General features: G+C 53.3%; 3 protein-coding genes across 5 annotated transcripts; 2 read left to right on the plus strand and 1 right to left on the minus strand.

Moving 5' to 3' along the window:
- Positions 1-3,662: 3,662 nt before the first annotated feature.
- PRODH2 (proline dehydrogenase 2) lies at positions 3,663-10,908 on the plus strand. Its single transcript, XM_072122475.1, has 10 exons — positions 3,663-3,903; positions 4,585-4,778; positions 6,426-6,546; positions 6,634-6,717; positions 6,814-6,894; positions 7,016-7,162; positions 7,234-7,400; positions 7,478-7,588; positions 10,470-10,558; positions 10,630-10,908. Exons 1-10 carry the CDS (start codon positions 3,703-3,705, stop codon positions 10,797-10,799), a joined length of 1,365 nt encoding a protein of 454 aa, XP_071978576.1. The 5' UTR covers positions 3,663-3,702; the 3' UTR covers positions 10,800-10,908.
- Positions 10,909-12,132: 1,224 nt separating this feature from the next.
- LOC140074588 (ADP-ribosylhydrolase ARH1-like) lies at positions 12,133-17,314 on the plus strand. The gene is made up of 8 exons (XM_072119594.1): positions 12,133-12,310; positions 14,349-14,572; positions 14,646-14,744; positions 14,835-14,940; positions 15,019-15,098; positions 15,186-15,369; positions 15,445-15,659; positions 15,742-17,314. Exons 1-8 carry the CDS (start codon positions 12,300-12,302, stop codon positions 15,897-15,899), a joined length of 1,077 nt encoding a protein of 358 aa, XP_071975695.1. The 5' UTR covers positions 12,133-12,299; the 3' UTR covers positions 15,900-17,314.
- On the minus strand, positions 17,228-22,538 carry LOC140074587 (echinoderm microtubule-associated protein-like 6). Of its 3 annotated transcripts, none has more exons than XM_072119592.1 (11): positions 22,462-22,538; positions 22,127-22,297; positions 20,056-20,140; positions 19,834-19,969; positions 19,500-19,758; positions 18,818-18,926; positions 18,524-18,555; positions 18,325-18,424; positions 18,146-18,211; positions 17,821-17,913; positions 17,228-17,742 (listed from the first exon to the last, which is right to left on the minus strand). In XM_072119592.1, exons 2-11 carry the CDS (start codon positions 22,270-22,272, stop codon positions 17,599-17,601), a joined length of 1,170 nt encoding a protein of 389 aa, XP_071975693.1. In that variant the 5' UTR covers positions 22,273-22,297; positions 22,462-22,538; the 3' UTR covers positions 17,228-17,598. The 3 variants fall into 3 exon arrangements, with proteins under 3 accessions (XP_071975693.1, XP_071975692.1, XP_071975694.1); XM_072119591.1 differs by having other exon boundaries at positions 22,439-22,522; XM_072119593.1 differs by having other exon boundaries at positions 17,229-17,742; positions 19,500-19,689; positions 22,439-22,522.
- Positions 22,539-22,577: the final 39 nt, after the last annotated feature.

Raw genomic sequence — 22,577 nt, forward strand, 5'->3', positions numbered from 1 at the left:
TGATGTGTGGAGCCATGGTATAGGACAGCCACCCCTAGTAGTGATAGGAGGACACACTGCCCCCTGCTGGTGTGATGATGTGGGGGCCATGGTATAGGACAGTCCCCCCTAGTAGTGATAGGAGGATACACTGCCCCCTGCTGGTGTGATGATGTGGGGGCCATGGTATAGGACAGCCACCCCTAGTAGTGATAGGAGGACACACTGCCCCCTGCTGGTGTGATGATGTGGGGGCCATGGTATAGGACAGTCCCCCCTAGTAGTGATAGGAGGATACACTGCCCCCTGCTGGTGTGATGATGTGGGAGCCATGGTATAGGACAGTCACCCCTAGTAGTGATAGGAGGACAATGCCCCCTGCTGGTGTGATGATGTGTGGAGCCATGGTATAGGACAGCCACCCCTAGTAGTGATAGGAGGACACACTGCCCCCTGCTGGTGTGATGATGTGGGGGCCATGGTATAGGACAGTCCCCCCTAGTAGTGATAGGAGGACACACTGCACCCTGCTGATGTGATGATGATGGGGGCCATGGTATAGGACAGTCACCCCTAGTAGTGATAGGAGGATACACTGCCCCCTGCTGGTGTGATGGTGTGGGGGCCATGGTATAGGACAGTCACCCCTAGTAGTGATAGGAGGACACACCGTCCCCTGCTGGTGTGATGATGTGGGGCCATGGTATAGGACAGTCACCCCTAGTAGTGATAGGAGGACACTGCCCCCTGCTGGTGTGATGATGTGGGGCCATGGTATAGGACAGTCACCCCTAGTAGTGATAGGAGGACACTGCCCCCTGCTGGTGTGATGATGTGGGGCCATGGTATAGGGCAGTCACCCCTAGTAGTGATAGGAGGACACACTGTCCCCTGCTGGTGTGATGATGTGGGAGCCATGGTATAGGACAGTCACCCCTAGCAGTGATAGGAGGACACTGCCCCCTGCTGGTGTGATGATGTGGGGGCCATGGTATAGGACAGTCACCCCTAGGAGTGATAGGACACACTGCCCCCTGCTGGTGTGATGATGTGGGGGTCATGGTATTGGGCAGTCACCCCTAGGAGTGATAGGAGGACACACTGCCCCCTGCTGGTGTGATGATGTGGGTGCCATGGTATAGGACAGTCACCCCTAGGAGTGATAGGAGGACACACTGCCCCCTGCTGGTGTGAGTATGTAGGGGGTCCATACTCTAGGAGTGATGTGTGACCCTTGTACACAGTTGTGCTCAGTGATTGGTTATCTTGTGAGAAGTCTCAGCTGTGGCTCTGGGTGACAGATCCCTGGATTCGGGTCGGGGGCAGATGCGGTGGTTCCCAGGTGTCCTGGCGCCTCCGGCTTCCTGGTTACTTTCCCACCGACTGATGGACCTGCCTATAAATCTGACTATAATACACAAGTCTGGGGTTTCAGTCCTCACACTGCTGTGCTCTCTGCAATGAAATGCTGAATGGATCTGTAGTGATCAACCACAAGCCTACTGCAGCTCTTACTCAGAGTAGCAACACAAGACACAGAGCACAGCAGTGTGAGGTCACGCTCCAGGTACAATCCTGGGATATAAATCCATATCACAGTCCTGCAATGGCTGCCGAGAGCACAGAGCACAGCAGTGTGAGGTCACGCTCCCGGTACAATCCTGGGATATAAATCCATATCACAGTCCTGCAATGGCTGCCGAGAGCACAGGGCACAGCAGGGTGAGGACATGCCGGCAGAGCAATCCTGGGATATAAATCCATGTATCAAACTCCGGCTGCTACTAACAACAACCCCGTGTACAGTGACTACATATCACACTGCACAGAGCACAGGGCACAGCAGGGTATAGATAGAGGGTATCACATCCCAGGGTCCTCTCTACTGCCCCCTGTTGGTGGATGGAGGGTATTACATCCCAGGTCTTCTCTCCTGCCCCCTGATGGTGGATGGAGGGTATAACATCCCAGGGTCTTCTCTCCTGCCCCCTGTTGGTGGATGGAGGGTGTTACATCCCAGGGTCTTATCTCCTGCCCCCTGTTGGTGGATGGAGGGTATTACATCCCAGGGTCTTCTCTCCTGCCCTCTGTTGGTGGATGGAGGGTATAACATCCCAGGGTCTTCTCTCCTGCCCGCTGTTGGTGGATGGAGGGTATAACATCCCAGGGTCTTCTCTCCTGCCTCCTGTTGGTGGATGGAGGGTATTACATCCCAGGTCTTCTCTCCTGCCCCCTGTTGGTGGATGGAGGGTATTACATCCCAGGTCTTCTCTCCTGCCCCCTGATGGTGGATGGAGGGTATTACATCCCAGGTCTTCTCTCCTGCCCCCTGTTGGTGGATGGAGGGTATCACATCCCAGGTCTTCTCTCCTGCCCCCTGTTGGTGGATGGAGGGTATTACATCTCAGGGGCTTCTCTCCTGCCCCCTGTTGGTGGATGGAGGGTATTACATCCCAGGGTCTTCTCTCCTGCCCCCTGTTGGTGGATGGAGGGTATTACATCCCAGGGTCTTATCTCCTGCCCTCTGTTGGTGGATGGAGGGTATCACATCCCAGGGTCTTCTCTCCTGCCCCCTGTTGGTGGATGGAGGGTATTACATCCCAGGGTCTTCTCTCCTGCCCCCTGTTGGTGGATGGAGGGTATTACATCCCAGGGTCTTATCTCCTGCCCCCTGTTGGTGGATGGAGGGTATTACATCCCAGGGGCTTCTCTCCTGCCCCCTGTTGGTGGATGGAGGGTATTACATCCCAGGGTCTTATCTCCTGCCCCCTGTTGGTGGATGGAGGGTATAACATCCCAGGGTCCTCTCTACTGCCCTCTGTTGGTGGATGGAGGGTATAACATCCCAGGGTCTTATCTCCTGCCCCCTGTTGGTGGATGGAGGGTATAACATCCCAGGGTCCTCTCTACTGCCCTCTGTTGGTGGATGGAGGGTATAACATCCCAGGGGCTTCTCTCCTGCCCCCTGTTGGTGGATGGAGGGTATAACATCCCAGGGTCTTCTCTCCTGCCCCCTGTTGGTGGATGGAGGGTATAACATCCCAGGGTCTTCTCTCCTGCCCCCTGTTGGTGGATGGAGGGTATCACATCCCAGGGTCTTCTCTCCTGCCCCCTGTTGGTGGATGGAGGGTATTACATCCCAGGGTCTTCTCTACTGCCCCTGTTGGTGGATGGAGGGTGTTACATCCCAGGTCTTATCTCCTGCCCTCTGTTGGTGGATGGAGGGTATAACATCCCAGGGTTTTATCTCCTGCCCCCTGTTGGTGGATGGAGGGTATAACATCCCAGGGTCTTATCTCCTGCCCTCTGTTGGTGGATGGAGGGTATAACATCCCAGGGTTTTATCTCCTGCCCCCTGTTGGTGGATGGAGGGTATAACATCCCAGGGTCTTCTCTCCTGCCCCCTGTTGGTGGATGGAGGGTATTACATCCCGGGGTCCATGTAGTTGACTTGCTGAATAATCGGCGGCCGGTGAAATGTTGACCCCCGGGCAGAGCTCAGCACATCAATGAGTTAATAATTTTTTTAGTTAATGGAAACCCATTCCTGCAGAGCATCGCACTTTTTTGTTATTCTCTGGCATTAACCTCTTCCTCCCCGCTGCTGTGTATTGATTTTCGCCTATGACCGGGGAGGTGCAGACACCTATGTACACATCCAGCAGCTGCCGCCCTCCCCGGCCCCCGGCGCTGCCCCCCGCGCTGTGACATTCTGTGCAGAACATGTGGAGCACGGCCCGTTTCCTGCGTTGCGGGTCCCTGACCTGGTCCCGGTCCAGTCGGGCACTCGCCCAGGGGTCAGAACCTGCTCTGAACTTCTCTGACGGGAGGGTCTTCAGGCTGAAGAGTCGCTGGGAGGTGGTCCGGGGGCTCCTCATATTCCGCCTCTGCTCTGTGCCCACCCTGGTGAAGAACTCCGAGAAGGTGAGTGCCGAGACAAGTCATCCCTCACAGCTGAGGGTTTGTTACAATGTGTCTAGATAATCCTCTGAACCACACATCCAAGACTCCAGGCTACCAGGACAGGACAGAATACAATGTAACAAATGCAACTCCAGCTCACACAGCTGAGGGTTTGTTACATTGTATCCAGTACAAACAATGTTATGTGAGGGGACATCCTGGAGTCTAGACTGATACATTGTAACAGAAGAGAGATTTATGCTACTGATGTTCTGAACTTGGAGACCTTGTCCTAGTTTTGCATATAGTGCTGAGGGTTTGTTACAGTTGTGTCTACCTCCTGTATAGAGTAGAAATCCGAACTGATACATTGCAACAAACCTCAGGATGTGCAGAGGTAAGAGCTGCTGATGTGTTTGACTCCCTCCACACTGGACAGGTTGCATTTGCTGCTGAAAATTTGTTACTACCGCACCCCAGACCGATACTGCACTGATACATTGTAACAAACCATCAGGTCAGTAAAGATATTTATTCTGCCCATGTTTACAATCTACAAACGTGTCCTTATAGTCACACAGCTGAGTGTTTGTTACATTGTAATAGGACTGTCCAGTCTGGATCCTAGTCCTGTGATCACTGCTGGGATTTGTTACAGTGTATCAGCATTGGATATATGTGACCCCATGTCTCCCCCCGCAGCTGCTCTCCGTCTCCCGCAGGCTCCTGGGCCGCAGACTCTTTGAATGGGGCATGAGGGTCTCGGTGTACGGGCAGTTTGTCGCTGGAGAGACCCTCCCTGAGATCCGGGACTGTATGGAGCGTCTGGCGAGGCTGGGCATCCGCCCCATGCTGGCCGTGCCCATCGAGGAGGACCTGGGAGAAGGCAAAAGCGGGTGAGCTGGGCCTGATTCTTCATTATAACTGGAGCAGCAGGGGGCACTGGTGTCACGTGCGGCCGCAGCACATCGCACCTCGGGGGCTTCTCACAGATTCTGTATTGGAGTAAAAATTTATAGAGAAGAAAAAATCCTAAAACTAATAAAATTGTTGAATAATTTGATGAGATGCAGTAACAGATGCGGCCAGCAGATGTCACTGTAGTGTATGAGCCCCCTGCAGTGTATGAGCGGTACTGCACTTAGTCCTGTAACCTCCGTGCAGCAGCGCCCCCTGCAGTGTATGAGGGGTACTGCACTTAGTCCTGTAACCTCCATGCAGCAGCGCCCCCTGCAGTGTATGAGCGGTACTGCACTTAGTCCTGTAACCTCCATGCAGCAGCGCCCCCTGCAGTGTATGAGCGGTACTGCACTTAGTCCTGTAACCTCCGTGCAGCAGCGCCCCCTGCAGTGTATGAGCGGTACTGCACTTAGTCTTGTAACCTCCATGCAGCAGCGCCCCCTGCAGTGTATGAGCGGTACTGCACTTAGTCCTGTAACCTCCATGCAGCAGCGCCCCCTGCAGTGTATGTGCGGTACTGCACTTAGTCCTGTAACCTCCGTGCAGCAGCGCCCCCTGCAGTGTATGAGCGGTACTGCACTTAGTCCTGTAACCTCCATGCAGCAGCGCCCCCTGCAGTGTATGAGCGGTACTGCACTTAGTCCTGTAACCTCCATGCAGCAGCGCCCCCTGCAGTGTATGAGCGGTACTGCACTTAGTCCTGTAACCTCCATGCAGCAGCGCCCCCTGCAGTGTATGAGCGGTACTGCACTTAGTTCTATAACCTCCGTGCAGCAGTGCCCCCTGCAGTGTATGAGAGGTACTGCAGTTAGTCCTGTAACCTCCGTGCAGCAGCGCCCCCTGCAGTGTATGAGAGGTACTGCACTTAGTCCTGTAACCTCCGTGCAGCAGCGCCCCCTGCAGTGTATGAGCGGTACTGCACTTAGTTCTATAACCTCCGTGCAGCAGTGCCCCCTGCAGTGTATGAGAGGTACTGCAGTTAGTCCTGTAACCTCCGTGCAGCAGCGCCCCCTGCAGTGTATGAGAGGTACTGCACTTAGTCCTGTAACCTCCGTGCAGCAGCGACCCCCTGCAGTGTATGAGAGGTACTGCACTTAGTCCTGTAACCTCCATGCAGCAGCGCCCCCTGCAGTGTATGAGAGGTACTGCACTTAGTCCTGTAACCTCCGTGCAGCAGCGACCCACGGCAGTGTATGAGCGGTACTGCACTTAGTCCTGTAACCTCCGTGCAGCAGCGCCCCCTGCAGTGTATAAGTGGTACTGCACTTAGTTCTATAACCTCCGTGCAGCAGCGCCCCCTGCAGTGTATAAGTGGTACTGCACTTAGTCCTGTAACCTCCGTGCAGCAGCGACCCACGGCAGTGTATGAGCGGTACTGCACTTAGTCCTGTAACCTCCGTGCAGCAGCGCCCCCTGCAGTGTATAAGTGGTACTGCACTTAGTTCTATAACCTCCGTGCAGCAGCGCCCCCTGCAGTGTATGAGCGGTACTGCACTTAGTCCTGCCATAGCCCCGCCTGGTCATACATCCGGTGTCCGGCTCCGTGTCACGCCTGCACTCCGTGTTTCCCGCTTCTATTGCAGGGAGCGCTGGTACGAGCAGAACGAGGAGATCATGCTGAGCTGTGTGGACCTGTCCTCGGCTGGAGGCGACCGTCCCATGATGCAACTGAAGATCACGGCCCTGATGAGCGCCGATCTGTGCGTGAGTGCCAGGGTCACATGACGCTGGGCAGGGGGAGGGGCTGTGACAACCGCTCACAACTGTTCATCCATTTTATGTCGTGATTAGAAGGTCCTGTCCGTTCTTCTGTCAGACCCCTCCCACCGGGCGGAGCTTAGCCCTCAGAAGGTCGTCTCCATCATGGAAGGTCAGGTAAGTAGCCAGAAGCCGCCTCTAGGCTTGTGTTCACACTTGGCAGTGACGTTTTTTGGATTTTCACTGGGCCCTTACAATCCATCATTGTTCCAGGACTCCGCCTTCCCCTTTCTGACCAATCAGCAGAACCTTCACCTGCAGACATCGGTGCGGAGGCTCAGCCGCGTCGGGAAGGTGAGTACAAAGCGTTAGACTTGTAGTGTTGCCTGGCAACCACTGACTTCCTGTCCTGGGTGACCACCGGCCTCGCCCTGTGATGTGGTCATGTGACATCTCTCCCATGTTCTCTCATTAGCGCGCCAAGGCGAAGTGCGTCCGTGTCCTGGTGGACGCCGAATACACGTACATGAACCCCGCCCTCAGCCTGGTCACCATGGCGATGATGGCGCAGTGCAACAGCGACGAGCCCTGGATCTGGAACACCTACCAGTGCTACCTCAAGGTAAGATGGCCGCCGCAGGCCGCAGCCTCTCCCGGGGGCTCAGTGTTATACATCTGTCTCTCCTCATGGAGGATTCCTACAAGAACCTGAACCAGGACCTGGACTCGGCCCACAACCTCGGGGTCTGTTTCGGGGTGAAGTTGGTCCGCGGGGCCTATATGGAGAAGGAGCGGAGACTGGCCAAAGAGAAGGGACACGGTGACCCCATACACCCCGACTGGAGCGCCACTAACAAGAGGTGAGGGGCCCAGAGCTGAGGGTTTGTTACACTGTGTCCCCCCAATAATGACACGTTCATGACCTCTGACCCCTCAGCTACCAGCGATCCCTGGACAAGATGCTCGATCTGATTGGACAAGAAGGAAAACGCTACAACCTCATCATCGCCAGTCACAACGAGGAGTCCGTGCTCCACGCAGCTCACAGGTGAGTATCACACAGGAGAGGATTAGATACACAGCTCAGCAGACAGTATCACACAGGAGAAGATTAGATACACAGCTCAGCAGACAGTATCACACAGGAGAAGATTAGATACAATGCTGAGCAGACAGTATCACACAGGAGGAGATTAGATACACAGCTCAGAGGTGGGTGTATCACACAGGAGGAGATTAGATAGACAGCTCAGAGGTGGGAGTATCACACAGGAGGAGATTAGATACGCAGCTCATAGGTGAGTGTATCACACAGGATGGGATTAGATACACAGCTCAGCAGGCAGTATCACACAGGATGGGATTAGATACACAGCTCAGCAGACAGTATCACACAGGATAGGATTAGATACACAGCTCAGCAGACAGTATCACACAGGACAGGAATAGATACACAGCTCAGCAGACAGTATCACACAGGACAGGAATAGATACACAGCTCAGCAGGCAGTATCACACAGGAGAGGATTAGATACACAGCTCAGCAGACAGTATCACACAGGATAGGATTAGATACACAGCTCAGCAGGCTGTATCACACAGGATAGGATTAGATACACAGCTCAGCGGGCAGTATCACACAGGATAGGATTAGATACACAGCTCAGCAGGCAGTATCACACAGGATGGGATTAGATACACAGCTCAGCAGACAGTATCACACAGGATAGGATTAGATACACAGCTCAGCAGGCAGAATCACACAGAATAGGATTAGATACACAGCTCAGCAGACAGTATCACACAGGATGGGATTAGATACACAGCTCAGCAGACAGTATCACACAGGACAGGAATAGATACACAGCTCAGCAGACAGTATCACACAGGATGGGATTAGATACACAGCTCAGCAGGCAGTATCACACAGGATAGGATTAGATACACAGCTCAGCAGACAGTATCACACAGGATGGGATTAGATACACAGCTCAGCAGACAGTATCACACAGGACAGGAATAGATACACAGCTCAGCAGACAGTATCACACAGGATAGGATTAGATACACAGCTCAGGAGACAGTATCACACAGGATAGGATTAGATACACAGCTCAGCAGACAGTATCACACAGGATGGGATTAGATACACAGCTCAGCAGACAGTATCACACAGGACAGGAATAGATACACAGCTCAGCAGACAGTATCACACAGGATGGGATTAGATACACAGCTCAGCAGACAGTATCACACAGGATGGGATTAGATACACAGCTCAGCAGACAGTATCACACAGGACAGGAATAGATACACAGCTCAGCAGACAGTATCACACAGGATAGGATTAGATACACAGCTCAGCAGGCAGTATCACACAGGATAGGATTAGATACACAGCTCAGCAGACAGTATAACACAGGAGAAGATTAGATACAATGCTGAGCAGACAGTATCACATAGGATTAGATACACAGCTCAGCAGACAGTATCACACATGAGAAGATTAGATACAATGCTGAGCAGACAGTATCACACAGGATGGGATTAGATACACAGCTCAGCAGACAGTATCACACAGGATAGGATTAGATACACAGCTCAGCAGGCAGTATCACACAGGACAGGAATAGATACACAGCTCAGCAGACAGTATCACACAGGATGGGATTAGATACACAGCTCAGCAGGCAGTATCACACAGGATAGGATTAGATACACAGCTCAGCAGACCGTATTACACAGGATAGGATTAGATACACAGCTCAGCAGGCAGTATCATACGGGATAGGATTAGATACACAGCTCAGCAGCCAGTATCACACATGAGAAGATTAGATACAATGCTGAGCAGACAGTATCACACAGGAGGAGATTAGATACACAGCTCAGAGGTGGGCGTATCACACAGGATAGGATTAGATACACAGCTCAGCAGACAGTATCACACATGAGAAGATTAGATACAATGCTGAGCAGACAGTATCACACAAGATAGGATTAGATACACAGCTCAGAGGTGGGTGTATCACACAGGAGAAGATTAGATGCACAGCTCAGAGGTGGGCGTATCACACAGGAGGAGATTAGATACGCAGCTCATAGGTGAGTGTATCACATAGGATGGGATTAGATATACAGCTCAGCAGACAGTATCACACAGGAAAGGATTAGATACACAGCTCAGCAGGCAGTATCACACAGGATAGGATTAGATACACAGCAGTGCAGGCAGTATCACACAGGATAGGATTAGATACACAGCTCAGCAGGCAGTATCACACTGGATGGGATTAGATACACAGCTGAGCAGACAGTATCACACAGGATAGGATTAGATACACAGCTCAGCAGACAGTATCACACAGCCACAGGAGAGGATTAGATACACAGCTCAGCAGACAGTATCACACAGGATGGGATAAGATACACAGCTCAGCAGACAGTATCACACAGGATAGGATTAGATACACAGCTCAGCAGACAGTATCACATAGGATGGGATTAGATACACAGCTCAGCAGACAGTATCACACAGGAAAGGATTAGATACACAGCTCAGCAGGCAGTATCACACTGGATGGGATTAGATACACAGCTGAGCAGACAGTATCACACAGGATAGGATTAGATACACAGCTCAGCAGGCAGTATCACACAGGAGAGGATTAGATACACAGCTCAGCAGGCAGTATCACACTGGATGGGATTAGATACACAGCTGAGCAGACAGTATCACACAGGATAGGATTAGATACACAGCTCAGCAGGCAGTATCACACAGGAGGAGATTAGATACACAGCTCATAGGAGAGTGTATCACACATGACAGGATTAGATACGCAGCTCACAGGTGAGTGTATCACACATGACAGGATTAGATACACAGCTCAGCACGATTAGATACAGTGTATCCCTTGCTCTTGCAGGATGGCGGTGCTGGGTATTGCTCGTTGCGCTGGGGCTGTGTGCTTCGGGCAGCTGCTGGGGATGTGTGACCACGTCTCGCTGACTCTCGGTAGGTGTCGGGGCAGATGTTTCATGACATGTAGGTGCCCGGTGTGTGACGGCGCCCCCCCTCTCCCGCAGGTCAGGCCGGGTACTTGGTGTATAAGTCCATCCCTTACGGCTCGGTGGATTCGGTCCTCCCGTATCTGGTGCGTCGGGCGCAGGAGAACCAGAGCGTCCTCCAGGGAATCCGCAAGGAGAGAGACCTCCTCCGCCAGGAGCTGAGCCGACGACTGCTGCGCCGGAGCTGAGACTCCATGACGTGTCCGAGAGACTGTGACCATGACACTGAGGGGTCGCGACCTGTGTCCTGGAGCTCCGCCTCATCCTTACTGTACAATAATAATAGTAATAATGATGAATTTTCTAAAATCTGCCTCAATATTTTACTTTTTATCGCCAAAAATCCTCGACCCGGGCCCCCAAACCACACAGGAAAATGTTTACTCAGAGCAGACCCTGAACCACCAGGGGGTGTCCAGTTTATCTCCCATAATACAGTACACCAGAGTATGCTCTGCCGAGACACTGAACCAGCAGGGGGTGTCCAGACTATCTCCCATAATGCAGAACAACAGATACTGAACCAGCAGGGGGCACCCATAACATTTATGATAATGCCGCACTGCAGTATATGCTCTATATAGACAATGAACAAGTAAGGAGTGCCCAGGTCTCTCATAATACAGTACACCAGAGTGTGCTATGAATAACCACTGACCTAGCAGAGGTGATCTAGAACATTGTTTATAATGCAGCATAGTAGAGTATGCTCTGTATAGACTCTGAACCAGCAAGGGGTGTCCAGACTATCTCCCATAATACAGTACACCAAAGAATACTTTGTAATGACACTGAGTAAGCAGGGGTTGCCCAGATCATCTCTCATAATACAGTACACCAAAGTATGCTCTGCATAGATCCTGAACCAGCAGGGTTGGTCCAGACTGTCTTCTATAATGCAGCACAACAGAGTATGCTCTGTGTAGACACTGAACCAGCAGGGAACACCCGGACCATCTCCTATAATGCAGCACTGCAGTGTATGCTCTGCAGACAATGAACAAGTAGGGGTGGTGCAGACCATCTTCCATTAGGCAGCACAGTAGAGTATGTTATATACAGACACTGAACCAGCAGGGGGTGTACAATATCCTATGTGAACCCAAAATCTCCCAGCAGAATAGACCCTGTGCAGACTCTGATCCAGCAGGAGGCGCCAGGGAAGTTGTTGTATGTCGGAGGTTAGGAGATTAGTTTAGGTTTAGGAGATTTTAACAGCAACAAAACACAGAAGGTGAAGAGAGCGTCTTCCCCCACTATAAATAACGCAACGTGACGAGCACAGGTGTGAACTGAGCCCAAGTTACATCAGTCTCTGGCATAGCTGGGAATCCCAGAAGGAACAGATACTAGAATTTACTTATCAGGACTCCAGGAAAGCTGGATGACAGGAGCTGCGCCAGCTCCAGTACTGTACATTATGGGGTTAATTCTATGTGACCTGTGTGACCCCGGGTGGAGTCCTAGTATACTGGGAGTGAACTTTGACCCCTGCAGAGATGGCAGAGCACCCAGAGACTAATATAGGCACAGAATGTGCTGAGCTCCTGAGAGGACACAAACTGCCGGCAGTGACAGGGTTACACCGAGGAGGTCACATGACAGGAGCGGGGGGAAGCAGACGGCATTGTGGGAAGGAGTGACCCCGGCACAGAACACAGAGAGACCCCGACACCCTCCAGACCACCATGGAGAGCAAGTAAGAGACAGCAACACTCTCCCAAGTGCTAACTACTGCTCTCTGTTATCAGCCACTACAGGCTTCTTACAGTGTAGGAGGGAGGGACCTATAAATACTGGGCACAACAGGGGGCGGGACCCAAACATACTGGACATAACAGGAGGGCGGGACCCAAAAATACTGGACACAACAGGAGGCGGAACCAGAGATACTGGACACAACAGGAGGCGGGACCCAAAAATACTGGACACAACAGGAGGCGGAACCCAAAAATACTGGACACAACAGGAGGCGGGACCCAAAAATACTGGACACAACAGGAGGCGGGACCCAAAAATACTGGACACAACACAAGGCGGGACCCAAAAATACTGGACACAACAGGAGGTGGGACCCAAAAATACTGGACACAGCACAAGGCGGGACCCAAAAATACTGGACACAACAGGGGGCGGGACCAGAAATACTGGACACAACAGGGGGTGGGACCCAAAAATACTGGACACAACAGGAGGCGGGACCAGAAATACTGGATACAACAGGGGACGGGACCCAAAAATACTGGGCACAACAGGGGGCGGGACCCAAAAATACTGAACACAACAGGAGACGGGACCCAAAAATACTGCACACAACAGAAGACAGGACCCAAACATACTGGACACAACAGGAGACAGAACCCAAAAATACTGGACACAACAGGAGACGGGACCCAAAAATACTGCACACAACAGGAGGCGGGACCCAAAAATACTGGACACAACAGGAGGCGGGACCCAAAAAATACTGGACGCAACAGGAGACGGGACCCAAAAATACTGGACACAGCAGGAGGCGGGACCCAAAAATACTGGACACAGCAGGAGGCGGGACCTAAAATACTGGACACAACAGGAGGCGGGACCTAAAAATACTGGACACAACAGGAGGCGGACCCAAAAATACTGGACACAGCAGGAGGCGGGACCCAAAAAATACTGGACGCAACAGGAGACGGGACCCAAAAATACTGGACACAACAGGAGGCGGGACCCAAAAATACTGGACACAACAGGAGGCGGGACCCAAAAATACTGGACACAACAGGAGGCGGGACCTAAAAACACTGGAGACAGCAGGAGGTGGGACCCAAAAATACTGGACACAGCAGGAGGCGGGACCCAAAAATACTGGACACAGCAGGAGGTGGGAGCTAAAATACTGGACACAACAGGGGGCGGGACCCAAAAATACTGGACACAACAGGAGGCGGAAGCAGAGATACTGGACACAACAGGAGGCGGGACCCAAAAATACTGGACACAACAGGAGGCGGGGCCCAAAAATACTGGACACAACAGGAGGCGGGACCTAAAAATACTGGACACAACAGGAGGCGGGACCCAAAAAATACTGGACGCAACAGGAGGCGGGACCTAAAAATACTGGACACAACAGGAGGCGGAACCAGAGATACTGGACACAACAGGAGGCAAGACCCAAAAATACTGGACACAGCAGGAGGCGGGACCCAAAAATACTGGACACAACAGGAGACGGGACCCAAAAATACTGGACACAGCAGGAGGCGGGACCCAAAAATACTGGACACAGCAGAAGGCGGGACCCAAAAATACTGGACACAGCAGGAGGCGGGACCCAAAAATACTGGACACAGCAGGAGGCGGGACCCAAATATACTGGACACAGCAGGAGGCGGGACCCAAAAATACTGGACACAGCAGGAGGCGGGACCCAAAAATACTGGACACAGCAGGAGGCGGGACCCAAAAATACTGGACACAGCAGGAGGCGGGACCCAAAAATACTGGACACAACAGGAGGGCGGGACCCAAAAATACTGGACTCAACAGGAGGCGGGACACAAAAATACTGCACACAACAGCAGGCGGGACCCAAAAATACTGGACACAACAGGAGGCGGGACCCAAAAATACTGAATTTCCAGGACATGTTGCAGCTATACTGGAGTCTTTTGGGGTTGTTATATTTTGGGGTGTGTTCTCAGCAGAGGGGCGGGGCTTATATAATGTCTGATTACTTTGGCTTCTCTCAGGACGCCAGCACGTGGTCTGTACGTGGCCGCCATGTTGCTGAGTGGAGCGGGGGACGCTCTGGGATACAGGAACCAGTTGTGGGAATACTGTAAGTCCGGGCCCCAGATCCATGCGGAGCTGCAGGACCTCGGGGGCCTTCAGAACATCAGGACCTCGCTCCCGGATTGGCCGGTCAGTGATGACACGGTGCTCCACCTGGCCACGGGCGAGAGTCTGGCCACGGGTGAGTCCTCTATACCCTGAACTCTAGGAGTGACCAATCAGATCATGGCCTTAATATCCTGCCCCGCCTGCAGGGAAGCTGGGGGAGGAGCTATATGACGACCTGGCCGCCCGCTACGTGACCGCCATGAGCGACATGGAAGGACGCAAGCCGGGACCCACCAGCATCCTGGGTAACTCCAGTCACACCCCAAGCTGCTGCGGTGCATTGTGGGAGGTGTCGTGTGGCCGCCCCTTTAACCCTTCGTGTCTTGCCTCTTTAGGGACCTCGCAGCTGCGCCCCGGGGAACCTGGCGGCTACAGAATCCCCTTTAACCCCTCGGCGACTGGTTGTGGCGCTGCCATGAGATCCATGTGTATCGGGCTGAGGTGAGGGGCTGGTGTCCGGAGTTGGGGTCTCTCAGGGCCCCCCTTTAGACTATGGATCTGACCCCCCTCCCCCCGCAGGTTCCCCCGTCCCTCGGAGTTGTCTCTTCTGGTCGCGGTCAGTGTGGAGAGCGGGAAGATGACGCACAACCACCCGACAGGTGAGACCGGGAAAGCTGGGTGACCCCTCCCCCAGCATGAGCTATACCGGGGTCACCCAGCTTTCCCACACACTGATCTCTCTCCAGGATATCTGGGGTCCCTCGCCTCGGCTCTCTTCACCTCGCTGTCAGTGCAGGGGGTCCCCTTAGAACAATGGGGGTCCCTCCTGCTGCGGACCCTCCCCCTGGCCCTGGAATACGTGCGATCTACAGATCCGGATGTGGAGCGACACTTGGAAGTGTGGGAGTATTTCCGGGAGTCCTGGGAGAGGTGAGGGGGGGGGATGTCGGACCTCCTCCTGGTTCCTGGTCCGGTCAGTGATGATTTGTGGTTCTGTCCCCCCAGGTACCTGTCTGAGCGGGGTCTTCTGCAGGGCTCCGGGCCGGTGCTGTTCCCCTCATCATACGGAGCTGCGGAGCGGGATGCGGAGTACCAGCGGTGGTCTCTGGATGGATGGCCGGGGAGGAGCGGACACGACGCCCCTATGATCGCCTATGACGCTCTGCTGGGGGCCCGGGGGTCCTGGGAGGAGCTCTGCAGCAGGTCCATGTTTCATGGAGGTGAGGAGGAGGATGGTCGTGCAGCTACTGCTCTGCACACACCACAATCTGCGCCGACATGACAATGTTTCTCCTCACACAGGTGACAGCGACTCCACCGGGGTTATTGCCGCCTGCTGCTGGGGGGCGCTATACGGACTATCGGGGGTCCCCGAAGGAAACTACAGTCACCTGGAGTACAGGGGGAGGATGGAGGCGGTGGCTGAATCCCTGCACAAGCTGGCCTGGGGGGAGCACTGACCCTGCAGGGTGTGACCCAAATACTGACCCAGAGGGGGACACTGCCCAAATCCTGACCCCCGGGGGGACACTGCTCAAATCCTGACCCCCGGGGGGACACTGCTCAAATCCTGACCCCAAGGGGTACGCCGCCCAAGTCCTGACCCTCAGGGGGACAACGCCCAAATCCTGACTCCCAAGGGGGGACACCGCCCAAATACTGACCCCAGAGGGACACCTCCCAAATCCCGACCCCCAGAGGGACACTACCCAAATCCCGACCCCAAGGGGGAAACTACCCAAATCCCGACCCCCAAGGGGGGTACACTGCCCAAATCCCGACCCCCAGGGGGGGGACACCGCCCAAATACTGACCCCAGAGGGACACTACCCAAATCCCGACCTCAAGGGGGAAACTGCCCAAATCCCGACCCCCAAGGGGGGGACACCGCCCAAGTCCTGACCCCCAAGGGGGGACACCGCCCAAATACCGACCCCAGAGGGACACCTCCCAAATCCCGACCCCCAGAGGGACACTACCCAAATCCCGACCCCAAGGGGGAAACTACCCAAATCCCGACCCCCAAGGGGGGTACACTGCCCAAATCCCGACCCCCAGGGGGGGGACACCGCCCAAATACTGACCCCAGAGGGACACTACCCAAATCCCGACCTCAAGGGGGAAACTGCCCAAATCCCGACCCCCAAGGGGGGGACACCGCCCAAATCCCGACCCCCAAGGGGGGGACACCGCCCAAATCCCGACCCTCAGGGGGGGACACCGTCCAAATCCCGACCCCCAAGGGGGGGACACTGTCCAAATCCCGACCCCCAAGGGGGGGACACCGCCCAAATCCCGACCCCCAAGGGGGGTACACTGCCCAAATCCCGACCCCCAGGGGGGGGACACCGCCCAAATACTGACCCCAGAGGGACACTACCCAAATCCCGACCTCAAGGGGGAAACTGCCCAAATCCCGACCCCCAAGGGGGGGACACCGCCCAAATCCCGACCCCCAAGGGGGGGACACTGTCCAAATCCCGACCCCCAAGGGGGGGACACCGCCCAAATCCAGACCCCCAAGGGGGGGACACCGCCCAAGTCCCGACCCCCAAGGGGGGGACACCGCCCAAATCCCGACCCCCACGGGGGGACACTGCCCAAATCCTGACCCCCAAGGGGGGGACACCGCCCAAATCCCTTAAATGACATTTCTATCAGAGTGTAAAGTGTCTCTGCTTATAATATAAGGTCTAGAACTAGAAATAACCCCCATCATTGTCACTGCTCCCAGGTGAGGATGCTGGGAGTTTTTGTGAAATGGAAGAAACTACATACCGTAATTTCTAAGATTTATTTTGGTGATTCTGAATTAATTGTGTGAGATGACAAAATCTAAACTAAATCCAATAAAAAAAAAAAATTTAATATAATAAAATAGAAAAAAAATAAAATTATTCAATTCTGTGACAATGTCCGTGTCTCCCCCTAGTGGCCGGTGTGAGAGCTGCGCGGAGGGCGGATACTGCAGAGAGGATATATATATATACGGGATATTGGATATGAAATATATGTTTGTGGGCGGAGCCATTGGTACAGATATGAGCCGTGTCCTCTGATTGGTCAGTGGTGGGTTAGAGGGCATCAGTGTGGCACAAACCTCTTGGCAGATGGGTATGTGGCACTGACTGCTGGATGATGAGGGTGATAGTGTCAGGGTCAGGAGAAGGCGCTGCCTGTAGGACGCAGCAGGAAGATTCTGTGACTGGAGGTGACGGCGATTAGAGGGGCACCTGGGGGTCCGGGAGGGGAGACGTCCAGGCTGTAGACCCCGCCGGGCAGGTCCACCAGGCTCCCACGAGTCTGGGGAGAAGGGAGAGCTGAGTGTGAGCGGGCTGCACAGGATGACACAGCAGTGTGAGGAGACACGTGATCACTCACCAGTGTGGAGTGGCGGTCGATAATCCTGCACATGTTGAGGTCACTTCCTGCCGCGATCATGTGACCGGCGCCCAGCCAGCGACAGCTGTACACCTGAGGGAAGAGGCGCCATACATCAGGTTATTACATCATATACTCTAGTCACTGCCAGAGCTGCATTGCCAGTCTGATATTCAGATTAAGAGTGCACAGAGCAGAAGCAGGGTGCCTGCTGTGCAGAATTGTGAATGCAGCTCTAGATGTGGAAGCAGCTATGACAAACTCATGAAATCTGGGGACGCAGCTCTAGATGTGACTGGAGTAGTGATGCACAGCCGTTACTCACCCGGGATGGTCCTCGGAAGTCGTCGGGCACAGTCAGTATTTTCTGTCCAGTTTCGGAATCCCAGACCTGGACACGAGAGACACAGAGTAGAGGATTTAGAGTGGACCCCCCACACCCCACACAGGTCCAGAGACGCCCCCCGGGGGCTTGTGGTATACTCAGGTAACCTCACCCCTCACCTGCAGATTCTCCTCCTTCCGCCACGATCCAATGAGGATCTGTTCTGTATCAGGATCGATGTCCAGGGCGTCTCCACACACGTGGGGTCCGGAGATCCTCCTGTGTGTGTGTGGGGGGGGGGGGGAATGGGGGAGATTACATAACAGGAGACATTTCACAAGTCGCCTCTGAAGCTGCACACCATGGAGCGGTCATTACCTGTAGGAGCGCTTCTGTCTGATATCCCAGAACTGCGAGAGAAGAGAAGAGGTCAGCGCCCTCCCAAACCTCCTGTGCTGAAAGGGTTAACTCTACTTCTGTCAGGGGAAGGAAAGCCGGAAAACGCATCTCTCTTAGATGATTGGCTCAGAGAGATCACCACGCCCCTTTTCTTTACTTGTCAGGTGATCGCTCTAAGCCAATCAACTGAGCGGGAGGTGCTGTCCTCTCATCCTTCCCCTCACCGGACTCCGGAGATGATCCATAACCCATCGCCGCATTACACCGACTCACCTGGACAGTGTCGTCCCAGCCGCCCGAGATAAAATACTCCTCACTTAGGGGGTGAAAGGTCAGTCCGAAAATCCGTGAACGGTGTCCGTCCATCACTGACAGAGAGGGGCTGGAGGAAGAGACGAGTGATATAAGAGGACACGGTGGAGACCTGTGACCCATGAAGACCCTCCACTAAACATGTACATAATCTGTATATAATTTCTTCTACCTGTTGTCACCACTGGGGGGAGCCAGATTGATCTGTACACAGTTTTTGCCCCCTAGTGGTGACATACTTTGCTCTGTGTGCGAGACGCAACCATGAGCGGTGTTACTAACCATTCGTCATGCTCCAGATTATGTCCCCAAGCTCCTTCGAAGGATGGCTCATCCATGCGTCCAGAGAGGGGTTGTGTATGTAATAAGATAAAAGAAGCCAGACCCTCTATAGTCATTAGCATACAGGGGGGCAGGATCATCCGGACGCCCTACTGGTCCCTACTTCCAGCTGATAATGGGGGTCCTAGACTAGACGTCTTTGATTAGATCAGGATGAGCCCCCACTCTTATACTAGTGACTGTAGTTCATGGGATCCACCACCAGATCCCTCTGTACCAGCTACGGTAGTGTCATCTATTGTGGACCAGAAGCTCCAGAAGTGTTAGGTGATACCGGAAGGATGGAGGCCACAGCACAGACCTGGGTTGGCAGATGTTCACACACGTCATGGTTTCGGTGTCGTATACGAGGATCTCATCGCTGGATCCTGCGGTCAGGAAGTGGCTGGCGGAGGGGCTGAAGGTGATGGCGAGGGTCTGCCTGTCTTCTCTCAGCGAGCGCACGCAGCTCTGGGTGGAGATGTGCCAAAACTTCACCTGCCCGCCGGCATCTGTGGGGAGAAGACACGGGTGTGGAGAACGGGGGGCACAGGGGAGACCACCCCCAGGTCTACAACACCCTGACATTATAAATGTGTACAACCCTCTGCGCCATTAATATCTACTACAAAGGCCCAGAAGCAGCAGCAGCTCACATGTGGCCAGGAGCAGGTCCCCCTTAGATGAAGGTCTGCAGGGGTGAAAGCGTAGAGCGGTCACAGGGAGGCGCTGCGCTACAGACTGCTCGTCCTTCAGGGTGTGCACCCAGATTCCATCAGGCACAGAGAATACCTGCAGAGACAGACAGAGCATTGCACAATGGGGCACATGTCACCACTGCAGATTATTACACTGGTGTGTCTGACGCATTGCTTTACCTTTATGATTCCAGTGAGAAGTCCGACAGCAAGCAGAGATCCTGAAGGGTTAAATCTACAGCTCATCACCTCCTCTCCGCAGTCACTGGATGGGGGGCAAAGGGGACAGTAATAAGGCTGTGAGTATATAATACAGCCTGTGATATCATTAGGGAGCGCAGCTCTGGGGTATATAATGCAGGATGTTATATGATGGGTGAGCGCAGCTCTGGGGTATATAATGCAGGATGCTATATGATGGGTGAGCGCAGCTCTGGGGTATATAATGCAGGATGCTATATGATGGGTGAGCGCAGCTCTGGGGTATATAATGCAGGATGTTATAGGATGGGTGAGCGCAGCTCTGGGGTATATAATGCAGGATGTTATATGATGGGTGAGCGCAGCTCTGGGGTATATAATGCAGGATGCTATATGATGGGTGAGCACAGCTCTGGGGTATATAATGCAGGATGTTATATGATGGGTGAGCGCAGCTCTGGGGTATATAATGCAGGATGCTATATGATGGGTGAGCGCAGCTCTGGGGTATATAATGCAGGATGCTATATGATGGGTGAGCGCAGCTCTGGGGTATATAATGCAGGATGCTATAGGATGGGTGAGCGCAGTTCTGGGGTATATAATGCAGGATGTTATACGATGGGTGAGCGCAGCTCTGGGGTATATAATGCAGGATGCTATATGATGGGTGAGCGCAGCTCTGGGGTATATAATGCAGGATGTTATAGGATGGGTGAGCGCAGCTCTGGGGTATATAATGCAGGATATTATAGGATGGGTGAGCGCAGCTCTGGGGTATATAATGCAGGATGTTATATGATGGGTGAGCACAGCTCTGGGGTATATAATGCAGGATGTTATATGATGGGTGAGCACAGCTCTGGGGTATATAATGCAGGATGTTATATGATGGGTGAGCGCAGCTCTGGGGTATATAATGCAGGATGTTATATGATGGGTGAGCGCAGCTCTGGGGTATATAATGCAGGATGTTATATGATGGGTGAGCGCAGCTCTGGGGTATATAATGCAGGATGTTATAGGATGGGTGAGCGCAGCTCTAGGGTATATAATGCTGGATGTTATATGATGGGTGAGCGCAGCTCTGGGGTATATAATGCAGGATGTTATAGGATGGGTGAGCGCAGCTCTGGGGTATATAATGCAGGATGTTATATGATGGGTGAGCGCAGCTCTGGGGTATATAATGCTGGATGTTATATGATGGGTGAGCGCAGCTCTGGGGTATATAATGCAGGATGTTATAGGATGGGTGAGCGCAGCTCTGGGGTATATAATGCAGAATGTTATATGATGGGTGATCGCAGCTCTGGGGTATATAATGCAGGATGTTATATGATGGGTGAGCGCAGCTCTGGGGTATATAATGCAGGATGTTATAGGATGGGTGAGTGCAGCTCTGGGGTATATAATGCAGGATGTTATATGATGGGTGAGCGCAGCTCTGGGGTATATAATGCAGGATGTTATAGGATGGGTGAGCGCAGCTCTGGGGTATATAATGCAGGATGTTATATGATGGGTGAGCACAGCTCTGGGGTATATAATGCAGGATGTTATATGATGGATGAGTGAAGCTCTGGGGTATATAATGCAGGATGTTATATGATGGGTGAGCGCAGCTCTGGGGTATATAATGCAGGATGCTATATGATGGGTGAGCGCAGCTCTGGGGTATATAATGCAGGATGCTATATGATGGGTGAGCGCAGCTCTGGGATATATAATGCAGGATGCTATATGATGGGTGAGCACAGCTCTGGGGTATATAATGCAGGATGTTATATGATGGGTGAGCGCAGCTCTGGGGTATATAATGCAGGATGTTATATGATGGGTGAGCGCAGCTCTGGGGTATATAATGCAGGATGCTATATGATGGGTGAGCGCAGCTCTGGGGTATATAATGCAGGATGTTATATGATGGGTGAGCGCAGCTCTGGGGTATATAATGCAGGATGTTATATGATGGGTGAGCGCAGCTCTGGGGTATATAATGCAGGATGCTATATGATGGGTGAGCGCAGCTCTGGAGTACATCTCTTACATCTCTCTCTCCAGGCGGAGGTCTCCCTCGGTGCTCGGCTCGGGGGTGTCCTCCCGGGTGTCTGGGGTCTCCTCCGGTGTTATCAGCTGCGCGGAAGAGCGGCTCGACACCCCATAAAGTTTTGGGGTCACCAACATCCCGGACATGTCTCAGCGCTGCGTAGATATCTATCTGTAGATATAAGAGTCATATATCATCACATGTCCCCCCACATTAAGGGGGTGACATGAGGGAAGGAGAAGACCAGCACATGTTACAGGGTGTGAGTGTATGTGACATATAACTAGGTGTAGGGCCTCGTGCAGACATTACACGCGGTATCGATGCGATTATACCCCGGCCACCGCACGGTCTCCAGCCTCTCGCTCCCCTCAGCGTCCTCCAGGCGCCTAGCAACCGACCGGAAGTGACGTATAGCGGCGGCGGAGGGCGGGGGGAGAGGCGCCTCATA

The sequence above is a fragment of the Engystomops pustulosus genome, chromosome 8, assembly GCF_040894005.1.
Source record: "Engystomops pustulosus chromosome 8, aEngPut4.maternal, whole genome shotgun sequence".
In the NCBI taxonomy this organism is placed as follows: domain Eukaryota; kingdom Metazoa; phylum Chordata; class Amphibia; order Anura; family Leptodactylidae; genus Engystomops; species Engystomops pustulosus.

Coding starts and splice junctions, on each gene's coding strand:
- PRODH2 (XM_072122475.1), top strand. CDS start 3,703: ATGTGGAGCACGGCCCGTTTCCTGCGTTGCGGGTCCCTGACCTGGTCC. Junction 6,547..6,633: donor TGATGAGCGCCGATCTGTGC/GTGAGTGCCAGG, acceptor TGTCGTGATTAG/AAGGTCCTGTCCGTTCTTCT. Junction 7,401..7,477: donor TGGAGCGCCACTAACAAGAG/GTGAGGGGCCCA, acceptor CTGACCCCTCAG/CTACCAGCGATCCCTGGACA.
- LOC140074588 (XM_072119594.1), top strand. Junction 15,370..15,444: donor TTCCGGGAGTCCTGGGAGAG/GTGAGGGGGGGG, acceptor CTGTCCCCCCAG/GTACCTGTCTGAGCGGGGTC. Junction 15,660..15,741: donor CAGGTCCATGTTTCATGGAG/GTGAGGAGGAGG, acceptor CTCCTCACACAG/GTGACAGCGACTCCACCGGG.
- LOC140074587 (XM_072119592.1), bottom strand. CDS start 22,272: ATGTCCGGGATGTTGGTGACCCCAAAACTTTATGGGGTGTCGAGCCGC. Junction 20,141..22,126: donor CTCCGCCTGGAGAGAGAGAT/GTAAGAGATGTA, acceptor CCCCCCATCCAG/TGACTGCGGAGAGGAGGTGA. Junction 18,927..19,499: donor GTGAACATCTGCCAACCCAG/GTCTGTGCTGTG, acceptor CTCTTCCTCCAG/CCCCTCTCTGTCAGTGATGG.